We start from the raw sequence: 22,024 nt of genomic DNA, 5'->3' as shown, positions 1-22,024 counted from the left end.
AATTTTGGAAGTTAATCAATGTGATCATTGTATTTGCAGAAGTTTTTAACAGTTATAGGACTGACAAGCAATGGAAAATAAGCAGAATCATACAGTATACTTGTAGCCACTAAAAGCTCCAAAGAGCTAAAAGGATTTATTGTACAAAATGAAAGTGGCAATGCGTCTGCACTTCCTGAACCTTCTGCAGTTTCTGCATTACCACAGTTGCAGGAGCTCTACCTGAGGTTGGAACATATGCAAATCATCTATGCTACAACTATTATAAGAACGTAATAATGATTTCTTTAGCGGTAATAAAAAAAATATCATCTCTCTCTCTCTCTCTCTCTCTCTCTCTCAAATAACAGCTGTGTATTCTTGACCTGAGTCAGAATAACCTTACAGCTGTACCAGAGGTAATTATCAAAATTCCTGTAAAGGGAGGCAATATTTTGGCTGTTTTTTAAATAATCATTTTCATTTCCAGATATACTGGTTTTAAAGCTCAAAGTTTTCTTTTAACTGTAGTTAAACAGGGTATCAATTATTTCAGTGCTCACATTGATCTTGATCTGTCGGACAACAATATAACAGCGCTCCCAGCAGAATGTGCTATTTCACAATGTTATATAACAGATCTCTTGCTATTCATGTTTCTTTCAAACAGAGGGAGAAATGTATCACTGTTTTTGCACCCATTTTGCACCAATTCAACAATACAAACCATTGATATTTATACCCATATCATTCCGATTTTATCCAATAAAACTTGATAATCACTTATGTCTATCTTTATACCCACATTGCTCATCATGCATTGCTAGATCAATTTGAATCCCTAATCACATACCTTCGAGTGTAAATCGCTGGCAAGCAAGGCATCCACGGTAGTCTGGCCTTGTGCAGTATTTCAGTTGACAAAATCTGCATTGCATAATACAATATTTCTTCGTGAATTGTAGGGAGCGGCAGGAGATCAGATGAAAATTGAAAAATAAATAATCTACAGCATAAGCAAAGCTTCTCGAAATCATTTCACAGTTTTCTTTCTTCTACACAGGCGAACAGATAAAAAATAATGTAATTAGCAATGAAAGAGAACACCAACTCCTGCAAAATGAACTGACACAATAATCAACACATGACAGTTGAACAACTCAATCAGCGAGATGTGCAAAATTTTCACATTAGTCAGGCATTCTTCAAATTTAGTGTAGAATGATGGTCTTCATTTTTAGCAGTCTAAACATCAATAATTTGGTATTTCTACATAATTGTAAACATCTCTAATCATAAAGTGTTTGTCTTTGTCTTTGTATTTAGTATGTCTCGAATAATCAGAAGGAGCATCGACAGGCGATGTGCTGCAAGCAATAAGTATTAGCAAACACTAACATATCTATTGCTCAACTAAACCAAAATATGTTAAACTGTTAATAGCCAGGATGTAAACATGGGCAAAAATCTGTCCTACTTAAAAAAATATGACATAATTCTTGCAGGCTGGATAGACGGTCAAAGACGAGAATTGGACATCTGATTCTTATACGTAAAAAGGGTAGCAAGGTAACCTGCCTTCATTGCAACCCTGCACAACCGGAAGTTCTTCTGAGCAGAGGAAATGATCACTATGTGAGTATGTTCTGCATATGTACATACTCCTTTTTTCTTATTTCATATTTAATATTTCCACATCTCTGTATATATTAGGCTCGTATGTGGGATACAAGGAAGCTTGAGCCCAACTCTTCCCTTGCCAGCCTTTCTCATGGACGGGTTGTTAATTCAGGGTATTTTTCCCCACATAGTGGAAATAAGATCTTGACAACATGTCAGGACAACCGAATTCGTGTATGGGATTATATTTTCGGTAATCTGGAACCCCCAAATAGAGAAAGTGTGCACAGCCCTGATTTCAATCGTAACTTGACTCCCTTCAAAGCCGAGTGGGATCCAAAGGTTCTGTTCTAACAACGAATTGCTTCGATTCTTCAGATTCTCTTTTTTATAATAGCACCAATATTGAAGTGGAATGCCAATGTTCTGATTCTGCAGGATTACACAGAAACAGTTGCGGTTATTGGTTGTTACATAAATGAAAACTATAATGGTGTTGCTCTGCATCCCATTGATTTCATAGATACCAGTTCTGGAAAGCTTCTGGCAGAGGTGATGGACCCCGGCATAACAACAATCAGCCCGGGGAACAAGCTACATCCGCAAGATGACATCCTGGTGACAGGAAGCTCAAGGTAGATCGGTCGATCTATTTGTACCCAATAACACTATCCAGTGCTAGATCTATTTTCCCCCCATAGCTCACAAGGTGGTTCTTGCAGGTCCATTTTCATTTGGGAACCAAAGAATGAAGCTGATCTTACAGAAGAAAGGACCAAACAGAAGGCTAAGGAATACGTATTTGGATCCGGTTCCCGGAAGAAATCAAATGGCAAGCATGACAATAGTAGTGATGATGACTCAGATGTTGATTCTGACGGAAAGAACAAGAAAGCGAAGAGGACTCGCTTCACTCATACAGTAAAGGGAAGGGGCAAATCCAAAGTTTGATACTTAATGTACTTAGTGCGGCAGCGATTTTGATAAGACAACACCCACTTAGCAGCCGCTGCCGCAACTTCTTTTGTACCATCCTGGCCCCTAGTTAAAATGCTGAAGAGTGAAGGCTCATAGTTGTCTACAGTCTTATCCTAAGGAGTTAGGTTTAGAGATATGCTTCTGTTACTTTTGAGTCCTGGCATGCTTATGGTCACTGGTCAATGTGTGCTTTAACTCTATATATATTAATATATAAATGCTCATTTACAGTTGGTTGAATGCAGTTCATGTGCATAAGTTATAAGTTGCTGATTGGTACTCTCATCTGTTTATTTTGTGTGGCATCATTTATCACCCATGCTGAAGAGTGAAGAACTGAAATTTTCTGGGTGCATATCCGTGTGCGTGCAGAGAAACAATAAGGCGCATAGATGGAAAAGTAATAACCCTTCCATGCTGCTTAGAAAACAAAAGAAAAACTCTTCTACGAATAACCCTTGTAGTATCAGGTGAATGGCAGGATAATTGATACATATGATCGAATTATCAGATATCAATTGCCATGGATAGGCAATGTTGGAGCGCCAGACAACACTCCACAATTGACCGGAGTTGCTAGTTCAAAGGAAGAACACACCCAGATTTTTTTTAAGAATAGAACAAAATCTGCTGATGCATTAATCATAGTATTTATGTTTCTAACAGTGTAAACTGTAAACATCTGGTCACATACCAAACGTCGATGAGGCGGCCAGCACTTGAAAGTGATAACGCTCAGGGAGGAGGTGTTGTGGTGGCCAGGATCATGGCCGGGGAGGCCTCGAGCACGCTGTGGTGGCGTGGATCGTGGTCAGGGAGGGAGCGGGTAGGAAGAGGCGGCGTGGATCAAGGTCGGGGAGGGATCGAGCGGGCCCGCTGAGCGACACCGCCCGCCGTGCCACCGCCCGCCGAGCACCGCCGCCGGCTGCGCCGCAGCCCGCCCAGTGCCGCCATTCGTGCTGCGGATCTTGATGGACAACGTTGATGAGGCAGCCGGCACTTGAATGCGATAGAGATCGGGGAGGAGGCGCTGTGGCGGCGTGGATCATGGTCGGAGAGGGAGCGGGCAGGAATAGGCGGCATGGATCGGGGTCGGGGAGGGAACGAGCGGGCCCACCAAGCACCGCCGCCTGTCGCGCCACGGCCCGCCAAGCACCGCCGTCTGTCGCGCCGCGGGGAGTGAGCAATGGGGGAGAGGGCGATGGGGAATTGGGAGGCAGCAGGAGCGGGAGGATGGAGTCCGATGGAGCACGAGGTCGGATGGAGGCTGGATGCGGGAGCGAACGAAGGAGTGACCGGATTACCGTGCTAGGGTTTGCGAGAGTAAGCGCAATACGGGCAAGCATTCAAATCGTCGTGATCCGTCGTGGCTAGGCCGATTGAGGGGTGGCGTAGCTAGTGGAACCGTCCCGAACCAGGTGGCATGCGTGGAGGGCAGTTGTGCGGGGGCAGAATGGAGCCATTGGACGGACGGACGGAAGGAGGATGGGCAGAAGAGTGGGCAGAGGAATATTTCTAGTAGACCATACATGGTTTATGTAATTTTTAAGTAGGAGAGATGTAGCAAAAATGGTCATATTAGACCACGATTGTGATTTTGGCGATTAATGACAACATAGTCATTGGGGCTAACATGTTTGTCAAGAATATATGTTAGTAGGTCTCATAAATACAATACATCAAGAAGCCACCGCAGCTGGGATAAAATTTGATTGAATTGGAAAAAGTCCCAGAGAAATTGTTCTCACCAGAAGGTCCGGCGCTAGAAGAATTGCACTCACCGGAGTATTATGTCCAAAGGCAGTTTGCCTCACCGGATTATCCGGTGATAAGGAATATATACGCCTAAGCAATTCTGTCAGAAGGGGTCTGAAGAAATGCACATCGGAATATTTAACAGAAGCTTGGTATTTTAGGAGGAATGGATTATAAGGCACCGGATGATCCGGTGATGAGATGGATATCACACCGGAGTATTTTGTGACTTGTGTCACGATGCAGAAGACTATAACTCAACGGATAGTCCAGTGATGAGGTGATGCACACCGAAGGCTTCACTGGAGCATTTAACAAAGTGTGTGAAAAATTCAGAAAAGAAGAAGTTCTACACACCGAAAGGTCCGGTGATGAAGACAATGCACACCGGAGTATTTTGTGCAGAGAAGAAGTTTGGCGCGGTCTGGCTTAGGATAACTTACCGAATAGTCCGGTGATGAAGAGGATGTATACACCGGATAATACGGTGTACAGAAGAACTCCGAGTGGAGTCCCAACGACTAGTTTTTGAGAATGTACATATCGGATGGTCCGGCTTGTACCTCTGTTAACACCGGATCATTCGGTGTTCATAGAATTTGTGAGCCGTTGGGATAACGGCTAGTTCGCGGGGTTGAGACTATAAATACCCCTTCACTCATTCATTTGAAGTTGCTGGAGTTCAGAGAAACCCTTGTACACCTAAGAAGACATCCAAGCCATCCAAGAGCATAAAGTGTTCATCCAAGGTGATTAAGCACACAATTAATGAGTGATTAGTGCTTATAGGACTAGAGATAAGAGTTGCTAGGTGTTGCAACCTAGAGTGTGGATCAAGGAGTGATCCAAAAGTGTACCAAGAGGTACACAGGCGTCTTGGAGTCTTTGTGACTCGCCGGTAACTTGTTGACCCTCCGACTTGGTGTGGAGCGGCGACAAGAGGATTGTGCGGGGACGTGGAGGCCCTTGTCTTTGTGACTAAAGCTCCGAAGTGAAGACGTCGTTCAAATGACTTGAAGAGAGGTTAGTGGTGAGACCTCGCTTTGGTAATTTAGTGGCTCATCGTGCTTGAACCTTGTCTTGGTGACTTAGTATCTCAAGAGCCGGGACCGGAAGATACTTGGTGATCGGAAGCATATCCTTTGTGGAGCTTCAACGTGAACTAAGGGTGGCTTATGTGCCATCGATACCACGGGATAAAAACCCCTCATGCCGAGTTTGTCTCTCTACCTCATTTACGCTTCCGTATTTACTTACTTGTAATTTACCTTACAATTCTTTTAAGCGGTAGAGTAGACACACTAGATAAGCCTATAGCATATTTAGATAGAAATTGAGATATGTTTATCTTGTGAAAATTTTGGAACAAATAGTTCTAAGTATCATAATTCACCCCCTCTTAGAACGTCCTCGATTCCTACGAGAGATTATAAAATCTAAAAAAAATCACCAATATGTTGTCTATAAGCCATATTATACAGCTTCTCATAAACAAAACTACAAAAAAGACTAAAAATGCATTTGAGACATGGAACAGGTTTGGCTCCCCACACCCACCCCGCTCAAAGGGGGAAAAGGTCTTACCTCATCACAAAATTCCACATATGTCATTTTCAAAATTGTTCTCGTCTAAAAAGATGCATATGTAATATTAAGAAATTATAAGGATTTCAATACTTAAATTGGAATATCCACTACATTATAATGTTAGTATGAGAATTATCAAGTTCCGTATTTTCAGGGATGCTTCTAAAAATAGGATGTTTATGCAAAGGAGTGGTTAAAATATTGCTAGGTGGCAATGATATCTTTTCTCGAGTGTGTTTTAGCAAAGATGGATTGTTTTGTCATGTCCGGTAGCAAATTTTGCCCATTTGTTATCCATGTTAGAGAATATACAATTACAGTTTTAGTGGATTGTAAAAAAACAAAAATAAAATTTTCCCAAGTCAGAACAAAGTTCCACACAGAGTTTGGGAAATGTGTTACGCTTTTCATTATCCATATTTACCATGGTTGATTTCGTGGCATCCAAGCCACAAAAATAATCACAAAGTATGTCATAAACCATATGACCAATAATGGGTACAATGAATTGGCTGGTGATCTTAATATTTTCTCGTTGTGTCAAAGATATTTCAAAAGGTCATAAAATTAGCAGGAAACTAATCATCAAAAAAGATGGATAAATGAAGGTTTTATCATTAACAAGCATGTTTGATTGTCAGGATTTCTATATAGACATGTTTTAATCAGTACACATCAACAATGGAAGGGTGAAGAGTTGTCAGATTTATGACATGACTCTATGTAGAAAAAAAAGTATCAGTAGGCTTTACCTCCAAATTAGTGATCCTAGACATGCATGCAAATAAAGTCGATACCATGAACATGTCCCGTCACTGACCGTGTTTAGGAGCTAGACAAACTGGACTTCAAATCATTTAAAACCGAAATAGTACAAGTATAAGATTTTGAAGGTTGTAGAGGTTTCAGGGAGAACCATGTCAAGATCTCGCACATATGCGAAATGATTACTCAAGTATTTGAGCCTCCGAGGAACAGACATAAAAAAATCTAAAGAATCCTTCCAGTAAGTACATGGAGAATACATAAGGGAGACAGAGATCAACATTTGCCTAAAATTGTAGGACTGCTATAACGAATCAGAAACATACTCGACGGAAATAAGAAGACATGAAAGTACTTAACTACCTAAAGAGATCACGAAGGGTCTAATGAATGGATTCGGATTCTTTGACTTCACTGTTTATCACTAACGTATGAGATCGAGTTTACACGCTAGTGATGAAGTCACAATAATATTGAAGTTAGGAGATCTCGATCCCTAATGAATACCCTGCTCATATTGTCAGATATTGAAATAGTCGAGGGACTGACTGCTGCATCAAACCTCCAAGATTTTACAAGGTCGAGGAAGTTGGCCATCTACAAGCTTCACATGGACAAAGCAATACTCAAAGATGCTGCTAAAGAAGGCAATGAGGATCCACAAACGTAGAAGGGTAGCTACCGAGTACAAGAATATCCTCTTTAAATGTCCATTCAACTGGTCTGAAACCAATCTAGCTTGGCTGTATTATACATTAATTGTTGGCTTCTCTAGGCGGGATCATCTTGTCTTGTAGAGTAGTTGATGTAATCTATGTTCACCCAGTATCAATATGTGTGCACGTACTTTATTGGCTTGATGAAAGTTTCAATTTACCTGACGCACCTCTACGATAAAACCATAATAGAACATAACATAAATACACAACGAAAAAAAACTACACATATCTAAAAATTCTGGAAACTCCGAACAAAAATAAAAACCAAACTGAAAGATTTAATAAAAGATGGGTCTTATGGTTGGAATCAAACACTAGGTTCTACATCAAACTAATTCATGACTCATCGCCACACAAAGTTTGAATCTTGAAAAAAGATCACTCAAAGAACAAGAGATAAACACCAAGTGAAGAAGATCTCCAAGATGATAGTCTAAAGGCAAGGAAATTTAAGACCCTAACACATATGCATGTGTATGTGAATTTTATATCTTTAGCATCAAGAAGAACAACCTTCCAAGGTGTAAAATTTCAGCTAAAAAAACAAAAATCAACACCGAAGAAAAAAACTTGCACACAAGACAAATGAACCAAGAGAGGAAAACTAGAAGGAGGGGATTCAAGCGTATGAAATAAAATAAACTTTATTACTCAAATAGATCAGCCCTAATTTAGGTAGATTATAAAATTTTCTCTCAAAACTCTCATATATTATATAAGCTAAGCACTTATCCTCATCTCCTTTAAAATTATAGTGTAATGCTCTTATATGTGTGACACAAGTGACTCAAATGGCTGGTTCAACCTTTTACGTAGCCCTACCCCTCTATTTATAGATCTAGAAAATTTGACCTCCAAGTTTTCTAACTTTTTCATAAAATACTTATTTTTTATACACTTCTACCTACCACTGAGAGCATTTTATTCTATTTTCTTCTCCATTCATCAGACGGTCACGATGCCTTTACGATTTAGCTTCGCCTCGACTAAAGCTTCGCGATGATATCACGTACTCCTCCAGTCCTCCCACTGTTTTGAGACCAAACCACGAAATCTCAATACGTTTCTCAAAGCGTGACTAGCCTCCACTTGATTCTATCTGAAGCAAACGCTCCAATGATGACATCTGTCCTCCGTCTTGCTATCTTGACCGCCGGCAAGTTTTTCCCGCTCCCGATCCCTCGGGCTGCCTTGTCACTTGCACCAGCATCTCCTTCGCTTGACTTTGTCAACATGCCATCTTTATCCTCTATTTCATGTTTTGCTTGACATTCACGTATACAGCTAGGATTACCCTTGATTCCGTCTGGCCCTCCTTGATCGTCTGATACCAGCACACGTTTAACCTCGATCACCCGTCGTCAACTGCCAATGTGCATCAGTCATCTGCACACCTTCAAACAAGTAAACATATTTCTCCACACTCTAAAATATCTCCAGGTTAGCATAAATCAAAATTTTCATCTCAGAGCACATCCTACAGCAAACGTGAACACTAGATGTTCCGGTGTATTTTGCTCCTGAACTCTGAACCATCCGGAGAGTGTAACACTATCTCCTAAACTCTGAAAAACCGCATACCGGATGTTCCGATGAGACATAATTTCCTAAACCCTGAAACAGTTTGCTCCAATTCAAACTTTATTTAGTCATAAATAAGATCTCACGCACAAAAACTCATGCCAATCAAAATCATTCAAATCTAATATTATCAATGACTCATCACATATAAACTAAGGCACATTTTAACTTGATTTCTCATGTTACTCTAACATTACTCATATTAAACTAGTGGCTTTTTAGTTCCTTCATTTTCCTTTAGTGTGTTTGTGTAAGTGAGTTTGGAAAACATATGGGTGTTAGGAAAGAGGTGTACACACGAGTTGTTTGCCTCATGCTTTTGTTTGTTCTGAGGAAAATTTGCTTATATTTGCCCGCATCCAGGACGTCAATATTCTACAATAGTTTGTTTCATGTTCAGAACATGCATCTGAACCTAGATTGCATTAGATGGATGGATTGTGTTCCTTAAAAATGGAATGTGACAACACTAATAGGTGTACATAGCTAACTAATTTTTTATAATCTCTTGAGAAAAAACAGTACCATTTATTAGTATGAAAGCAAAGTTGTAAAATAAATAAGATATCATTCAAGTAAAAGTTGTATCTTTTCAATATCATATTGGTCTTTCATTTCATTAATCAGTATTCAGTAGGAAAGAAATATAAAAGACAATATGTCACGTGATCACATAAATTAAATATAAAAAATAATTTATCTTTTATTTAGAAATTATGATTAAAACACAATGAACAACAAATTAGCAATGCCATCTTTGAAGAATTTAAGGTGAGAAATTGATAACACATATTTAAGGGGATCAAAGCTCTACAACTTGTAGCTTCTTTAGAAATGAAGTGACTCCCATGGACACGATCGTGCATGCACCGCCTTGGCCTGCCGCGCTTGCGTCGCCGCCAGGCTCGGTGTCATGGCACTCCATCTCATGCGTGCTTTTGGGTGCCAGAACATAGTTGCACATTTGGGCAATTGAGGATTGGGAGGTGGTTGTTGGGCGTTGGGCCACTAGGGACGTTGCCGACTTGCCACGTTAGACTTGGGCTATTGGGCATTATCGCGTTGAGCTTAGCCACTTGGGTCACCGAGAGATGCGGCAACGATGAGAAAAGAGCAAAGACTTAGGAGACTAATGAAAATATAATATATACTTAATTTTTCAAAAAAAGATATACATCTGTACACCCTTCCCTCATGTAGGCCCGCCCTGCATCCGTAACAAATCGCTGGACCAATCATAAGTGGTCAAACAGTTAATTAGAAAATTTTATCACAATTTAAGGATGTGGTATTTAATTCTTCTTTTCAATAAAAAAAACAATCTTCTGTACAACATAAATGTCAAATGTTGTTCTTATTCCTCTGAAATAGCGTATTCCAACCGAAAATAAAAAGCATCATGTTTGGATACTAGTGAATATGCCCGTCCTAGGTTTAAAAGTTACTTCGCTTAAATTACTAAAGACATTAATTATTATGGAAAAATCATGTACTACGAACTGAGAGCAGTGCATATATCTAACGGATTCTTCACCAATCGAAGTCTATTGGCGCTTCAGACTGTCCCAACTATTTTCCCTTTACTTTGTTCTTTTTCTAGTTTTCTTCACTATTCTCATCCCATTTATTTCTATCCATCTCCAACAACTCCTATTTAAGAGGAATTATGAAGAGAAAGGAGAGATAATCTCGTCCCGAAAGGAATAATCTTAGAAATCCTTTTGTGACGAGAACCGTGAAAGTAAACCATTAAAACGCTAAAGAGAATGAAAATCTCATCACGAAGAGATTCTGCCTTTGACTCATGGGCCAAGGCAAGGAGAAAGGTGAGATGTCCTACACGAGTCGGACGAAAAAGTCATACCCATATCATTTTTCATAAAATAAGCTTATACCTGAGCCATCACATGCATTTCTACAACCCTCCGTAGGTTGGGCTAGGGAGGATCCGTTAGTCGGATGCGTATCCTCTGATTTTGCTGAAGCAATATCAGAGAATGAACTGTGCCATGATATTAGCCCTCTTAAACCATTAGATCCAAAATGGACATACCAGATTATTTACTACAGTTGCTTCATAAACAGTAGAATCGATATAGTATTTTACTACAGTAAATAACACTCCCCGTTAAACCATTAATATACATTCAATGATAACTAGACTCAAATTACTGTACATTCATTTGAATACGAATCCCCGTTAGGCCGTTACCCCTACACGGTCCGAGTGGGCCCCACTCAGGTGACACCTGGTTCTGTACCACTACCAGCTAATCAAAACGGGCCCACGGCCCCTTAAACCCTCCCGTCCTGCCTCGCCGACCTTCCCTGCCCGCCCCACTAACTACGCCATTTACGCACGCCCCCCCACTCCAGTTCGAATTTCCAAATTCCGCCGAACGGCCGGCCACCCTTTTTTCCCGCGCCTCGCGATTCAAACGGCGCCGCGGGAGGGCGGGCCCCACACCCGCTCCCCATGTCCCGCAGATTGAACTCTGGCAACTCCCACCCTCGCTCACTGACAGGTGGACCCAGAACCCACCGGGGACCGCAGGACGGGCGCGACAGCTAGCGGATACGCCTCCCAGCCGTGCGTGGCTGCGAGCGCCGTTATACATACGCTCCCCAACCCCAAAGGACGAAACAAAATTCTCGAACCCAAAACCCAAACCTCTCCCTCGAAGGTTCCACTTCACGTCGCCGGTTTCTTCCTCTCCCGCGGTGGTCAAGCCCGAGCGCGCGGCGGGGTTTCAGTTCGATGGCCACTTCCGGCGATCAATCGGCTGGCGGCGGTACGGGGGATTCAAATTTGTTTTTCGTTTTTGCCTTTGGTCGACTTTGAGGTGAATTGTTTTTTTTTTTCCTTTTTAATCTTCTGTGCAGGGTCTTCGGCGAGGGCGTCCAAGCTGCGGTACCCGCTGCGGTCCGCGAGCAGGGGGAAGGCGGCCGCGCCCCCGGCCGCGGATGCGCCTTCCATCGTCTCCGCTCCGAGAAGGTGCCTTTCCACCTTATTTCTTTCGCGTTTCCTACTCAACAGTCGCCTGAAAACGCCAAAGTTGTAGCTGGCGGACCCGGCGGCGCCATTCCTTTTTGTTTCCCTCCCTTTCACGATACCGTGATCAGATTATTTCGCGCGTGAATCCAAGAATCCTATGCCCGTCTGAAATCTTTGATGTAGTTGCGAACTAGTAATTCCGTTGTGCAGCAGTAGAACATGACGATTCTGAGCGATTTGTTACGCCGAACGTGGACTGAGATGCGATTGTTCAGATGACACCTTTTCAACTTCAATTTTTCTCACAACATGGAAGGACAGCTAAAGTGCTTCTGGAACACTTTTTTTTTTGCACTTGTGCTCATGGCCTTCGTTGTGTTGTTAATAAGTAGTTCTCGAATAGTGGCTCATAGGTCTGCAAATAGTTATGCCACACCTACTTATTCAGAAAGCTACTCAGGATCAACTGTAGCCTACATGAATACTATATGTAGCGGCAGTGATGCATTCCTTGACATGTAAGGGTTATAGGTGTGATTTCTGTTCAGGAATGTTATGGAGAAAATCAACATTAGTTATCCAAAATTAGAAATGCAAGCCTGGTTGCTATGGCTGGGTGCTGAGAGAACTAAAAACAGTTAAAAAGAGGAAAAGGTACGTTCCTGTAGTTCGAGCTGTCTAATTGAGATTGGTCGAATGCCATCCGGCTTGCCGTATTGTAATTTAGCCTGTTTGTGAGCTCAACAGTCCGAACTCATAGTGCATGCCTATGAGCTAATTTGGAAACGTTAATTCTGTGGTGTTTCTTTGTGGGTCCTATTTTTGACACAGTACAACTTTAGGTATTGTACGTTCTGGTAGTCCCCCATTGATTTGTTCCGGGGCATTACTCATCACAAGGCTGGGCAATCAATCTTTTGAACAGTCTCTGAGAAAACCATCCGTCAGCCTTCAAGAGTGCAGATGCGCAGAATATCGCTTCAAAACTAAGCATCTGATTGTTTGGTGTTATGTCAATGTACAATTGTCTAGAATTTTTGTTGGACACCTCTCTCAAGGTCCAACATGATATCATGTACGGACTAAAATTGCTCTAACAAAGCATTTTTCATATGATTCCTTATATAGGGCAAAACAATCTTCAGATGTCAGCAAGAGCATGTGTGTCCTTGACCTTTCTGTGAAGGATAAATCAACCAAACCTCCACGGAGGCACTCAATACAAACTAAGCCAGGAGCTAGCCCGAGGCCAGCTCCTTCTGGAACTGTCACTCCTGTATCTGGGCTTCGATCAAGGAGATCAGACAGCCAGGGGAGGTTTGATACTCCAACATCAGAAGTGTCCATGTCCACTGCAAGGCGCAAGTTCAGCACACTGTCCTCAATCTCATACTGGATGACACAGATCAGGCTGGCAGAGGCTGCTTCCAAGCACTCGGTTTCTCTGGGCTTCTTTAAGCTTGCTCTTGAATCAGAATGCGAGGTGAGCATCGATTCTTTACTTGGTTATTTCTGATTAGTTGAGTTTGTTATGTTGATAATATTAGAATGACACGTGTTTTTTTACAGCCCGTTGACCGGATGAGGGAAGAACTCGAGTCCTACATAGTCCGGCATGGCCTGGCGACAGAGTTGGAGGACCCAGTGAAAGACATTCTACAGGTATATGATATTGTGGAGGATTTTGAGAAGCTGAAGATCTCTGCAGACCCCTCACAGCAACAAAAAAAGTCTGACAAGGCTGTGCGTACAACCACCAATGCGTCACCAAATGGTAATCTGAAGCCAAGGTCACTAAACGGTGATGCAACTCAAATTAAGGAAGCAGGAAAGAAGGAGAACATTCAGAAGATGAAGCCTGATGCAAAGGTCAGAGGCTCTTATAACAGGAACCCAGCCAAAAACACCACTGCAAAGGAAGTAGTTGCCAAAAACACCAGCAAGAAAACCAAGAAACAGGGCAAGTGTCAACAGGAAATTTGCAATGGAGATAGTGAGGCATTAGCTGCCCTCCCGGATCAGGAATCTGGTAAATATCATTGCTCAATGTAAGTATGGCACATCCACGCAATATTATGTGTTACTAACCGCGTTTTTGCTTTTCAGTTGATGTGGTGAAGGAGACTACACATGAAGACAAAGAGAACATGGTAAATATGGTTAGCAACTGAGATCATTAGAACATTTCTTAGGGCAGCAAGAGGTTATTGTTTGTCTTGCCAATCGATTTCATTTGCTTGTAGGGAGATACTGAAATGCCTATGGATGCTGGCCTAGCCCAAGAAATCTAGAACAGCCGGACCGACTTCAGATTCAATCCTTTTTTATCGCTGAAGATGAAGTATTAGTGTGTGGTGCTTGTTTTAGTTTCCATTGTTAATATGTTTCTGGAGCTTGCCTGTGTGATTGCGAAGCCGTAACAGGTCTTCAAGAGTGTATTATGCTTTAATGGTTGATTGATTGCATGTATTCCTTTCTTAAGTTTCGACCTTTGCATGTCCTATTCGTGCATCTGAATATAGTTGCATTCTTTATTTGTGTGGTACTTCCGTCCAGAAAATCTTTCCCAATGTTTGTGACCTTTTCGTGTATTATACTGTTAGTTCGTGGTATGATTCGTCAAAAGCGTGCTTTCATGCTTAGTAGATTATGATCAGGGCCTGAATTCTTTGCACCTGTGAGCACGTTCCATGCTGTATTGGGGCAGGAGTTTGTACCGTGTGGTCATGTGGGTTTCCTTGTATTAGTGGATCTATCAAAAAATCCAGAGCAGAGCACACAAGATGTTGGTTTTGATTACTTAAGTCACGTTTCCTGATGTCCACTAAGGGTCTATCTGTAATGTGGAAATTGTACCGGAAATAGTCCAATTCCATAAGGAACAAGGATTAATTCTGGAGGTCTAAATCGGTCCTAATTATTACGTACACTGCAATTAGTCGCGACGTCACACTGGCCAAATAGACTCGTGGAATGTAAGCATACATGACGAGTGCACAAGGCTACTGTAGAGAAATTACAAAAATTACGTTAGTATAAGATTCTGACAATTGCACTGGACGTGAGATGACAAAGAAAATAGGTGTCCGGCCGCATAAAATGACGCGGCGTTTGATAGTAGTGGGTCGCATGGGAACAGCTGCAGCAGCGCGATGCCGAGGAAGAGAACAAGGAAAGTTAGGTGGAGCGGTCCGAACTCTGAATAATATCTGTTGGACGGTGGCAAGTGACGTGAAGATAAAGCTAGGGGTGCTCCACAGTGTAACTCTGTTCTTAACGCGCCACTTGCAATGGGTAAGCGGCAATTTTCCTCCTGGTAATCACCAGCATGCCTCTGCCATTGCCGTGGTGATCGAGTTGCCCTGGCCCGGCGCGTCCTGCTTTCGCTGATGAGCTTTGCTCTAATCGAGCCATCGACACATGCATGACAGCAACTAGCATCATTACAGAAAGGCATCGATCTCGTAATTGAATACAGCTTAATTCTAGCGACCAGATAATACACAGAAATCGGTGTTATCTGGACACCCATATCTATTTTTTTAATTAAATTAGACATCTCAAATTCAAATTGGATTTCCACACCATGTTCAAATAACACGGACAGAAATACATCTGCTCGACATGATTTAGCAGCATGGGCAAGTATCAAATATTCATTTCGTAAAGGAAATCGCGTTTCCGAATCATGAGCGGAGACAAGGAGACGAGAGGAACAGGCCATCCATATGAATCCCGTCGCCGTACCAACTAAAGACATGGGCCATGGCGGCATCATGGTCTTTCCCTGCAAGATCTGGAGAGCGTGCCTCGGAGACGAGGGCATCCAATGCAGCGCAGAAGGGGTCGGCACGGTACGTCCACGTCGCCACCGCGCACAAGGTCACTCGTTGTTTCATGGATCGGAGCGGACCACTACTCCACGGAAAACGGCCTCGCCATTGGCGAATTCGGATCCCTATCGCACATCACATGATGGCCTGTACAGATGTTACTCGGGACTTTCTTTGCGACTTGCGTCAATCAAGCGGGCGCCGTTATATTTAGCTGTGGCTGTCACGTTCGTTATATTTTTTTCCTCCTTTGATTAGCCTTGCGAGAAAATCCTTGCTCCCTCTTGGGCGGGAAAGTAAACAAGCTTTGATTCCTTGCTCGATAAATCCTTTGTAGCACTTGAAATTTTTGTATAAATACAGAAAGTGTAGAAATCGCCCCACTAAGATATGAAATTAGCAAACACCTTTTGGTGAGCTCTTCTCTTGAACCCTAGCTGCCGTTTGGGGAGAGACGACAACGACGCAGACGGAGTAGCGGCGGCCACCCAGTATTTCTCCACTGCACCCTATCCTCTTCTCAGCGTTCTCGCCGATATTGAGTGGGTGGGGGATCTACCATTTTCCAGGACTAATTTTGGATAAGTTGTACTACTTTATTTCTCATTCAAATATTTAATTGAATATGGTTTTACCAGTGATGGGTTTTATTGGATCAGCTCAATAGGACGACGACACCTACGCTGAAGATTGTTTCCCTGCACATATGGTTATAAATAATTCCCCTTTGGTTTTCTTATGACAAACAACATTGCTACCAACGTACAACTCCTATTCATCTGTAAAGGCTGTTGAAAGTCTTTTTTTTTTTGCTTCCGTGATCGTGGGCAACCATGTTGTCGTTGTAACATCTCAGGTCTTTCACAAGAACTTGATGGTAACAAGTTATTAAACTAGGATATTCAATGCAAAAGTAAACACTCATATACTCATTTGTATTACTATTAATATAATTCAGAGGTCTTTGTCAAATAATATAAACATAAAATTAGTGATAATAGAATATATACTTCTATACTCCTATAAAATGCGCGAGTTGTGACAGATCTGATTAATCTACACCATCCACCCGGGTTGATCAAACGATTATCACGTGACGATAAATAGTATAGAACTATCATATCCAGATACTCTAGGGTTTCTCCATTATTTGCGGGGTATATCTCTATCCCCAAGAACGGAATCCCTTGACGCATAGAAACTGCTCGCAGATACTAAGGATATCTTGTAAACAAGAAAGTTTATCTAAAAAATAAGAATAAAGGACTCCAGAGGCCGTACAACGACCCCCTATATATACGGAGCCAATGGACACTACAGGGGACAAGTCTATACAAGTCATTAGAGGTCAATACATCTTCATTGACGCCATTCAAGCGTGCAGAAGCTCTGCAGCTTTGAAACATCTGCAAATTAGATCTATATTAGCTTCTCTCCCCAACTACATATAAGAGAGCCTTCTGACTATGCTTAGATCTATCTAGGCTAGTCAAATCACCCCCTTGTACATAGTCCTGGAGATTAATATAAGACCAACATAATGTATGGCTATTATCTTAAGTGAGGCTTGAACCTATATAAGATTGTGTGTGCACTATGTGATTCATCTACTCGAAGCATCCCCTATTATTTTTATAAGTTCGCAAGTTTGATGGTTCACCAATCGTCGACGATTGACGCCGTTCGTGGGGATCATGAAAAAAAGCGCTGTAACTTTTGCCCACGACATGCCATCGGCTTGACCTAAACCTGCGCTGAGAACTGGCTTCTCGAATGAGGGGTTCTACAACTACTTTAGCCCCTCGACTAATGACAAGCCAGCGATCGACCGGGTGAACCTCGACGAAGACCTAACTGGCGATGACTCCAACGATGAGGTAAGTCGCTTTATGGATCAATGTGCCAATGACTACATTATCGAGTTCAAACTGCTCGATTGCCAAGATGATCGCAAGAGCGACGTTCATCGCAAGTCAGGATCCTCCCCGCGGCTTCCGACAACATGGATTGTCAAGATACCTATCTGGAGAATTCCGATGATAAATCCATGATGAATCCAGACTTCTCCTCCAGTGGATGTTACCCTTGAGAAGCCTTCACTATTGGAGACGGGGATGTCGATCTGGTTAATCATGAGGATAACGACCCTGTTGACACGCGGGCTCCAGTTGCTCCAGCTGCAAGGGGCGACGACCAAATTCTGCTGGCCACACCCCTCAGATCTAGAACCTTAACGGAGCACATGTCCCAATGTCTCCTGATCATCAACATGGGGTTCAATGCTACAGATCTGCAATGGCGCAGGGACTCCTCTTTCTACAGGAGGTCCTCATGCGCCCCTTACTGTAGATTTGTCGATCCCCATCGGTAAGAGTTGGAATCGTACTTATCTCCCCAACAGGGGAAAGCCTACAATACGCTTTGCAGATTGATTTTCTGGCAACAAAGAATGTAGCCGAGTATGAGGGTCTGCTTGTCGGTCTCTGAATAGCTTCTGCTCTTGGTATCCGTCACCTTCTCATGAAAGGGGATTCACAGCTGGTAGTTAGACTTGTTCAAAGGCTGGGCTTCGGGCTGGGCATTGAAAAGCCCAACAGGGAAACTAAAAGCATAAGCTCGGCTTGAGCCCGGCAATGGGCTGGGTTCCTAGGCCCGAGCTCGGCTCGATATCGGGTTTTTTTGGGCTAAGCTCAGGTTTTTTAGGCTTTTCGGGTTTTCTCAGGATTTTTCGTGTTTCAAGCTATTTTTTAAGCCCGAGCTTGGCCCAAAAAAACCTATGGGCTAGGAAATTAAGCCTGAGCCCAGCCCATGCACTGGTCGGGTTGGGCTGGGTCAGGCTTTTTTAGGTCAGGTCGGGTCAGGTATGCCGGGTCGGGCTACCTATGATCAGGTCTACTGGTGGTGAGGCAAGTCAGCAAGAGGTATCAAACCTTGAATAGTCGGACTTGAGGTCAAATATATCCCAAGAAAGGATAATTGTCTCGCCGATAATCTTGCTGTCAATCCTCCTCACGATCTCCAGGACAAACCAGGGTTTTCATAGAGAAACTCTCGAAGCCGTCTGTAAAATCATCAGATGACATGGCTAAAGTAGTGATGGTCTACGAGACCTATAACCAGCACAGGGGCTCGCCAGGGATCAACGTCCCAAAAGGAGTCATAGAGGAACTTGTGGCTCAACTTGAAAATAAAGATTTATGAATGGATCCAATTCACAAGCCTTGAAAATTGGTACTTCTCCAAATCCAGAAGATAGATGATTTTTTCTTCAAGATCGAGTTGTGGTTGAGGATGATGCACTATCCGAGCAAATTTCCCGTCAATCCAGGATGTATACCCTGGTGGATGACGCTCTCTATCGTCGAGGTGCCTATGGAGTACTCTTGAAGTACATCTCTCAAAAGCAGGGTAGAGAACTACTATAATAAATCCATGGAGGGGTGTGTGGATCTCATGCTTCCTTCCAAACCCTGGTCGGAAAGTCCTTCAGACAATGTTTCTATTGATAGCTCTCCATGATGTGAACGAGTTGGTAAAGACATGTACCAGCTGTCAGTTGCATAGTAGGCACATACATCAGCCCGTCCAATCCCTATAGACGACCCTCTTGTCGTGGCCATTCTCGACTTGAGGACTAGATATTCTGGGGCTCTTCCTGGTAGCATCCAGGGGCTTCAAGTTTCTATTCGGTGCAATCGATAATTTCACCAAGTGGATTGAAGTTCAGCTAGTCGGCAAAATTACCTTGACAGTGGCAAAAATTTCATCATGAAAAGCATCATGACAAGATTCGATGTCCCGAGTAGGATCATAACCGACAACGACACTCAGTTCTCAAGCATGGTGTTCATCAATTACTGTGAAGGACTAGACACTACGATTTGCTTTGCGTCAGTGGCCGATCCACAAAGTAATGGCCAGGTTGAGCGAGCCAATGGTTTGGTGCTTCAAGGAATCAAGACTTGCGTCTTCAAACACTTATCAGCCCACGCTAAAGCTTGGGCCTCTGAATTGACTAATGTACTCTGGGCACTCTAGACAACACCCAATAGGGTGACAGGTGAAATGCTTTTCTTTCTAGTCTACGGAACCAAAGCCATGCTACCGTGTGAACTAAAGATAAAATCCCTTGTGTCAAACTATACACCAACAAGGATGAAATCCTGAGAAGACAGGAAAATATCAATGTTCTCGAGGAAAAAATGACTCAAGTGCTAATACGATCGGCACGATACCGACAAGCTCATCGGTGCTACCATGACCAGAACATCCAACAGAGATCCTTCCAACCTAGAGACTTGGTTCTACGATTCGTACAGAGACAGAAAAACAACAACAGGATATCTCTAAAGTGGGTGGGTCCTTATAGGGTGGTCAAGTCTAATTGTCCAGGGTCGTATAGGGTAGCAATGGAAATTAGTCAAGTCCTTAAAAATACTAGAAATATTGACCAACTTCGTAAGTTCTATACATAAGTACTTAGAAGACATTTTGTAATACTAGTCATCATATTACTAAACAGATCAATATATCTCGTTTTTCCTATTTCAATCTAATGCCTTAAGCTGAGACAAACCACTATTCGGGGTGCTTATGCCCATGGGCGCGTTGGAAGTTTTAGACTGTCTATCTGAAAACATTTTCCCGGTAAACTTCCAGCGTTATTGAGGGCTTCATATGTACTCGGGCTACCAATACTTGTCGTGTGCACCGCGAAACGTTTTCTGACGAAAAGGGATGACATTCTAAAACCACTTCTTCAGGGACTGTGAAGATCCTTATCAAGTACATGAGTGCCTAAAAGCTACTACGCTTTTCGTTCAAGTCTGACCTAGGGTAATCCACGATGAACATCCCAACAAATGGTTGTGAAATTCTCCAAACTAATTGGAAGATATGATTCAAAGGCTGAATGCGTGTTTGCCATATCTCACACTCATACACAGGTATTGCAATAGATTTGTTTTTTCATTTAACAAGATTTTGAGTTTTTTTACAGATATGCTAAAGAGAACATCCAAAATAGGATCTAAAAGCCCTACTATCTACTCGGCACTGGGCAGTAGGAGGAAGAAACAAAAACATCAGGGTTGCCTCTCCTTCCTCTTTCTTCTCTTCCACTGATGCCATCATTGTCGACATTGTGGAGGATGAGGACGGAGTGGAAGCCTTGGCCTCTTCTGTCGTCATTGTCGGTGTCATGGAGTATGAGGACGGGGTGGATGCCTTGGCCTCCTCCTCAGGCGTCATTGTCGGTGTCACTCAAGGATGAAGGTGATGAAGAAGCCAAGACCTTACTGTCTTTAACGAAGACACTATTGGTCGCTGCCTCTTCCTTCTCCTCAGCGACTGCATCTTCTTTCTGTATCTGTTTCTCCAAGAGGTCCCAGTCCACTTCTTGGCATGGGGACGATCCCGTGGGAGCCGGGCGCTTGTCGTCTTTAATAGGGACATCGCTGGTCGCCACTTCCTCTTTTACCTCCTCATTAGAGGAGATGTTGAAAATCTCCACAACAGAGTTGGACTCGGCTAGGGATGACAGTGGTGTTGGGAGAGGAGACTTTGGTGGCGAAGGCGGAGGACTTGTTGGGGACGAAGACTCCATGGCAGAGTTTGGAGCAGATACAACAAGGGTTTGCTGTCGGGGGCTTATAAAGGCCTCCTCGTCCTGGGGCGACTATGTCTTTTTATCTTCAAGCGTTGAATGGAGGGTGCAGCCACATAATGGTTCACGGTAAACCAAGTGCCAATCAGCCGTCAACATCGCGTCCTTTTTGGCTAGCTCGTGTAGACAAAGAGGCAGCCTCTCGCCGTCAAACATTGCATATTTTTGGCTTGTTTGCAAAGACAAAGAGGCAACCTCTCACTGCATTCAAATACCCGATGTGTTTTTTTGAAGCATACAGAGTAGTTGAGAAGACAGAGCATTACCTCGCCATATTTGCGTAGTCCCCCGGCGTCATCATGATACTATTGTCAGGCCAAGAATCTCTTCACCACCATGCAAAACCTCTGTTGCGGTGGTTCAAATTTCAAACCTGACTAGTGACAAGTCCTTTCTCCCCCGTCCTTTCAAAAGGTTAGGACAAATTTTCTAAGATGAACCGGAATTCCTACTCAGAGGTAATACCTTCTCGAGGGCTTTCTTGAGAACTCGAAGGTGTTCAAAATCCCGAATAGACGACTTGATGATCTCAAAAACCTGGTTAGAT

The 22,024-nt window shown here is 42.8% G+C and overlaps 2 protein-coding genes across 3 annotated transcripts; both read left to right on the top strand.

Moving 5' to 3' along the window:
• Positions 1-70: 70 nt before the first annotated feature.
• On the top strand, positions 71-2,599 carry LOC133930078 (DNA damage-binding protein 2-like). Its single transcript, XM_062376787.1, has 6 exons — positions 71-94; positions 208-272; positions 1,485-1,614; positions 1,693-1,941; positions 2,038-2,234; positions 2,322-2,599. Exons 1-6 carry the CDS (start codon positions 71-73, stop codon positions 2,548-2,550), a joined length of 894 nt encoding a protein of 297 aa, XP_062232771.1. The 3' UTR covers positions 2,551-2,599.
• Positions 2,600-11,616: 9,017 nt separating this feature from the next.
• On the top strand, positions 11,617-14,513 carry LOC133883761 (uncharacterized). 2 transcript variants are annotated; one of them, XM_062323195.1, is made up of 6 exons: positions 11,617-11,776; positions 11,868-11,979; positions 13,108-13,462; positions 13,549-14,008; positions 14,086-14,138; positions 14,223-14,513. In XM_062323195.1, exons 1-6 carry the CDS (start codon positions 11,743-11,745, stop codon positions 14,268-14,270), a joined length of 1,062 nt encoding a protein of 353 aa, XP_062179179.1. In that variant the 5' UTR covers positions 11,617-11,742; the 3' UTR covers positions 14,271-14,513. The 2 variants fall into 2 exon arrangements, with proteins under 2 accessions (XP_062179179.1, XP_062179180.1); XM_062323196.1 differs by having other exon boundaries at positions 11,618-11,776; positions 14,086-14,129.
• The last annotated feature ends 7,511 nt before the right edge of the window (positions 14,514-22,024 follow it).

Source organism: Phragmites australis, chromosome 10, assembly GCF_958298935.1.
Source record: "Phragmites australis chromosome 10, lpPhrAust1.1, whole genome shotgun sequence".
Lineage (NCBI taxonomy): Eukaryota > Viridiplantae > Streptophyta > Magnoliopsida > Poales > Poaceae > Phragmites > Phragmites australis.
This window is presented reverse-complemented; position numbering and strand designations above follow the sequence as displayed.

Excerpts from the sequence above, each read along its gene's own strand:
- LOC133930078 (XM_062376787.1), top strand. The coding sequence starts at position 71 with ATGGAAAATAAGCAGAATCATACA. Across the intron at positions 273-1,484 it reads GCTACAACTATTATAAGAAC|GCTGGATAGACGGTCAAAGA; the intron begins GTAATAATGATT and ends TAATTCTTGCAG. Across the intron at positions 1,942-2,037 it reads AAGCCGAGTGGGATCCAAAG|GATTACACAGAAACAGTTGC; the intron begins GTTCTGTTCTAA and ends CTGATTCTGCAG.
- LOC133883761 (XM_062323195.1), top strand. The coding sequence starts at position 11,743 with ATGGCCACTTCCGGCGATCAATCGGCTGGCGGCG. Across the intron at positions 11,777-11,867 it reads CGATCAATCGGCTGGCGGCG|GGTCTTCGGCGAGGGCGTCC; the intron begins GTACGGGGGATT and ends TCTTCTGTGCAG. Across the intron at positions 14,009-14,085 it reads CCTCCCGGATCAGGAATCTG|TTGATGTGGTGAAGGAGACT; the intron begins GTAAATATCATT and ends TTTGCTTTTCAG.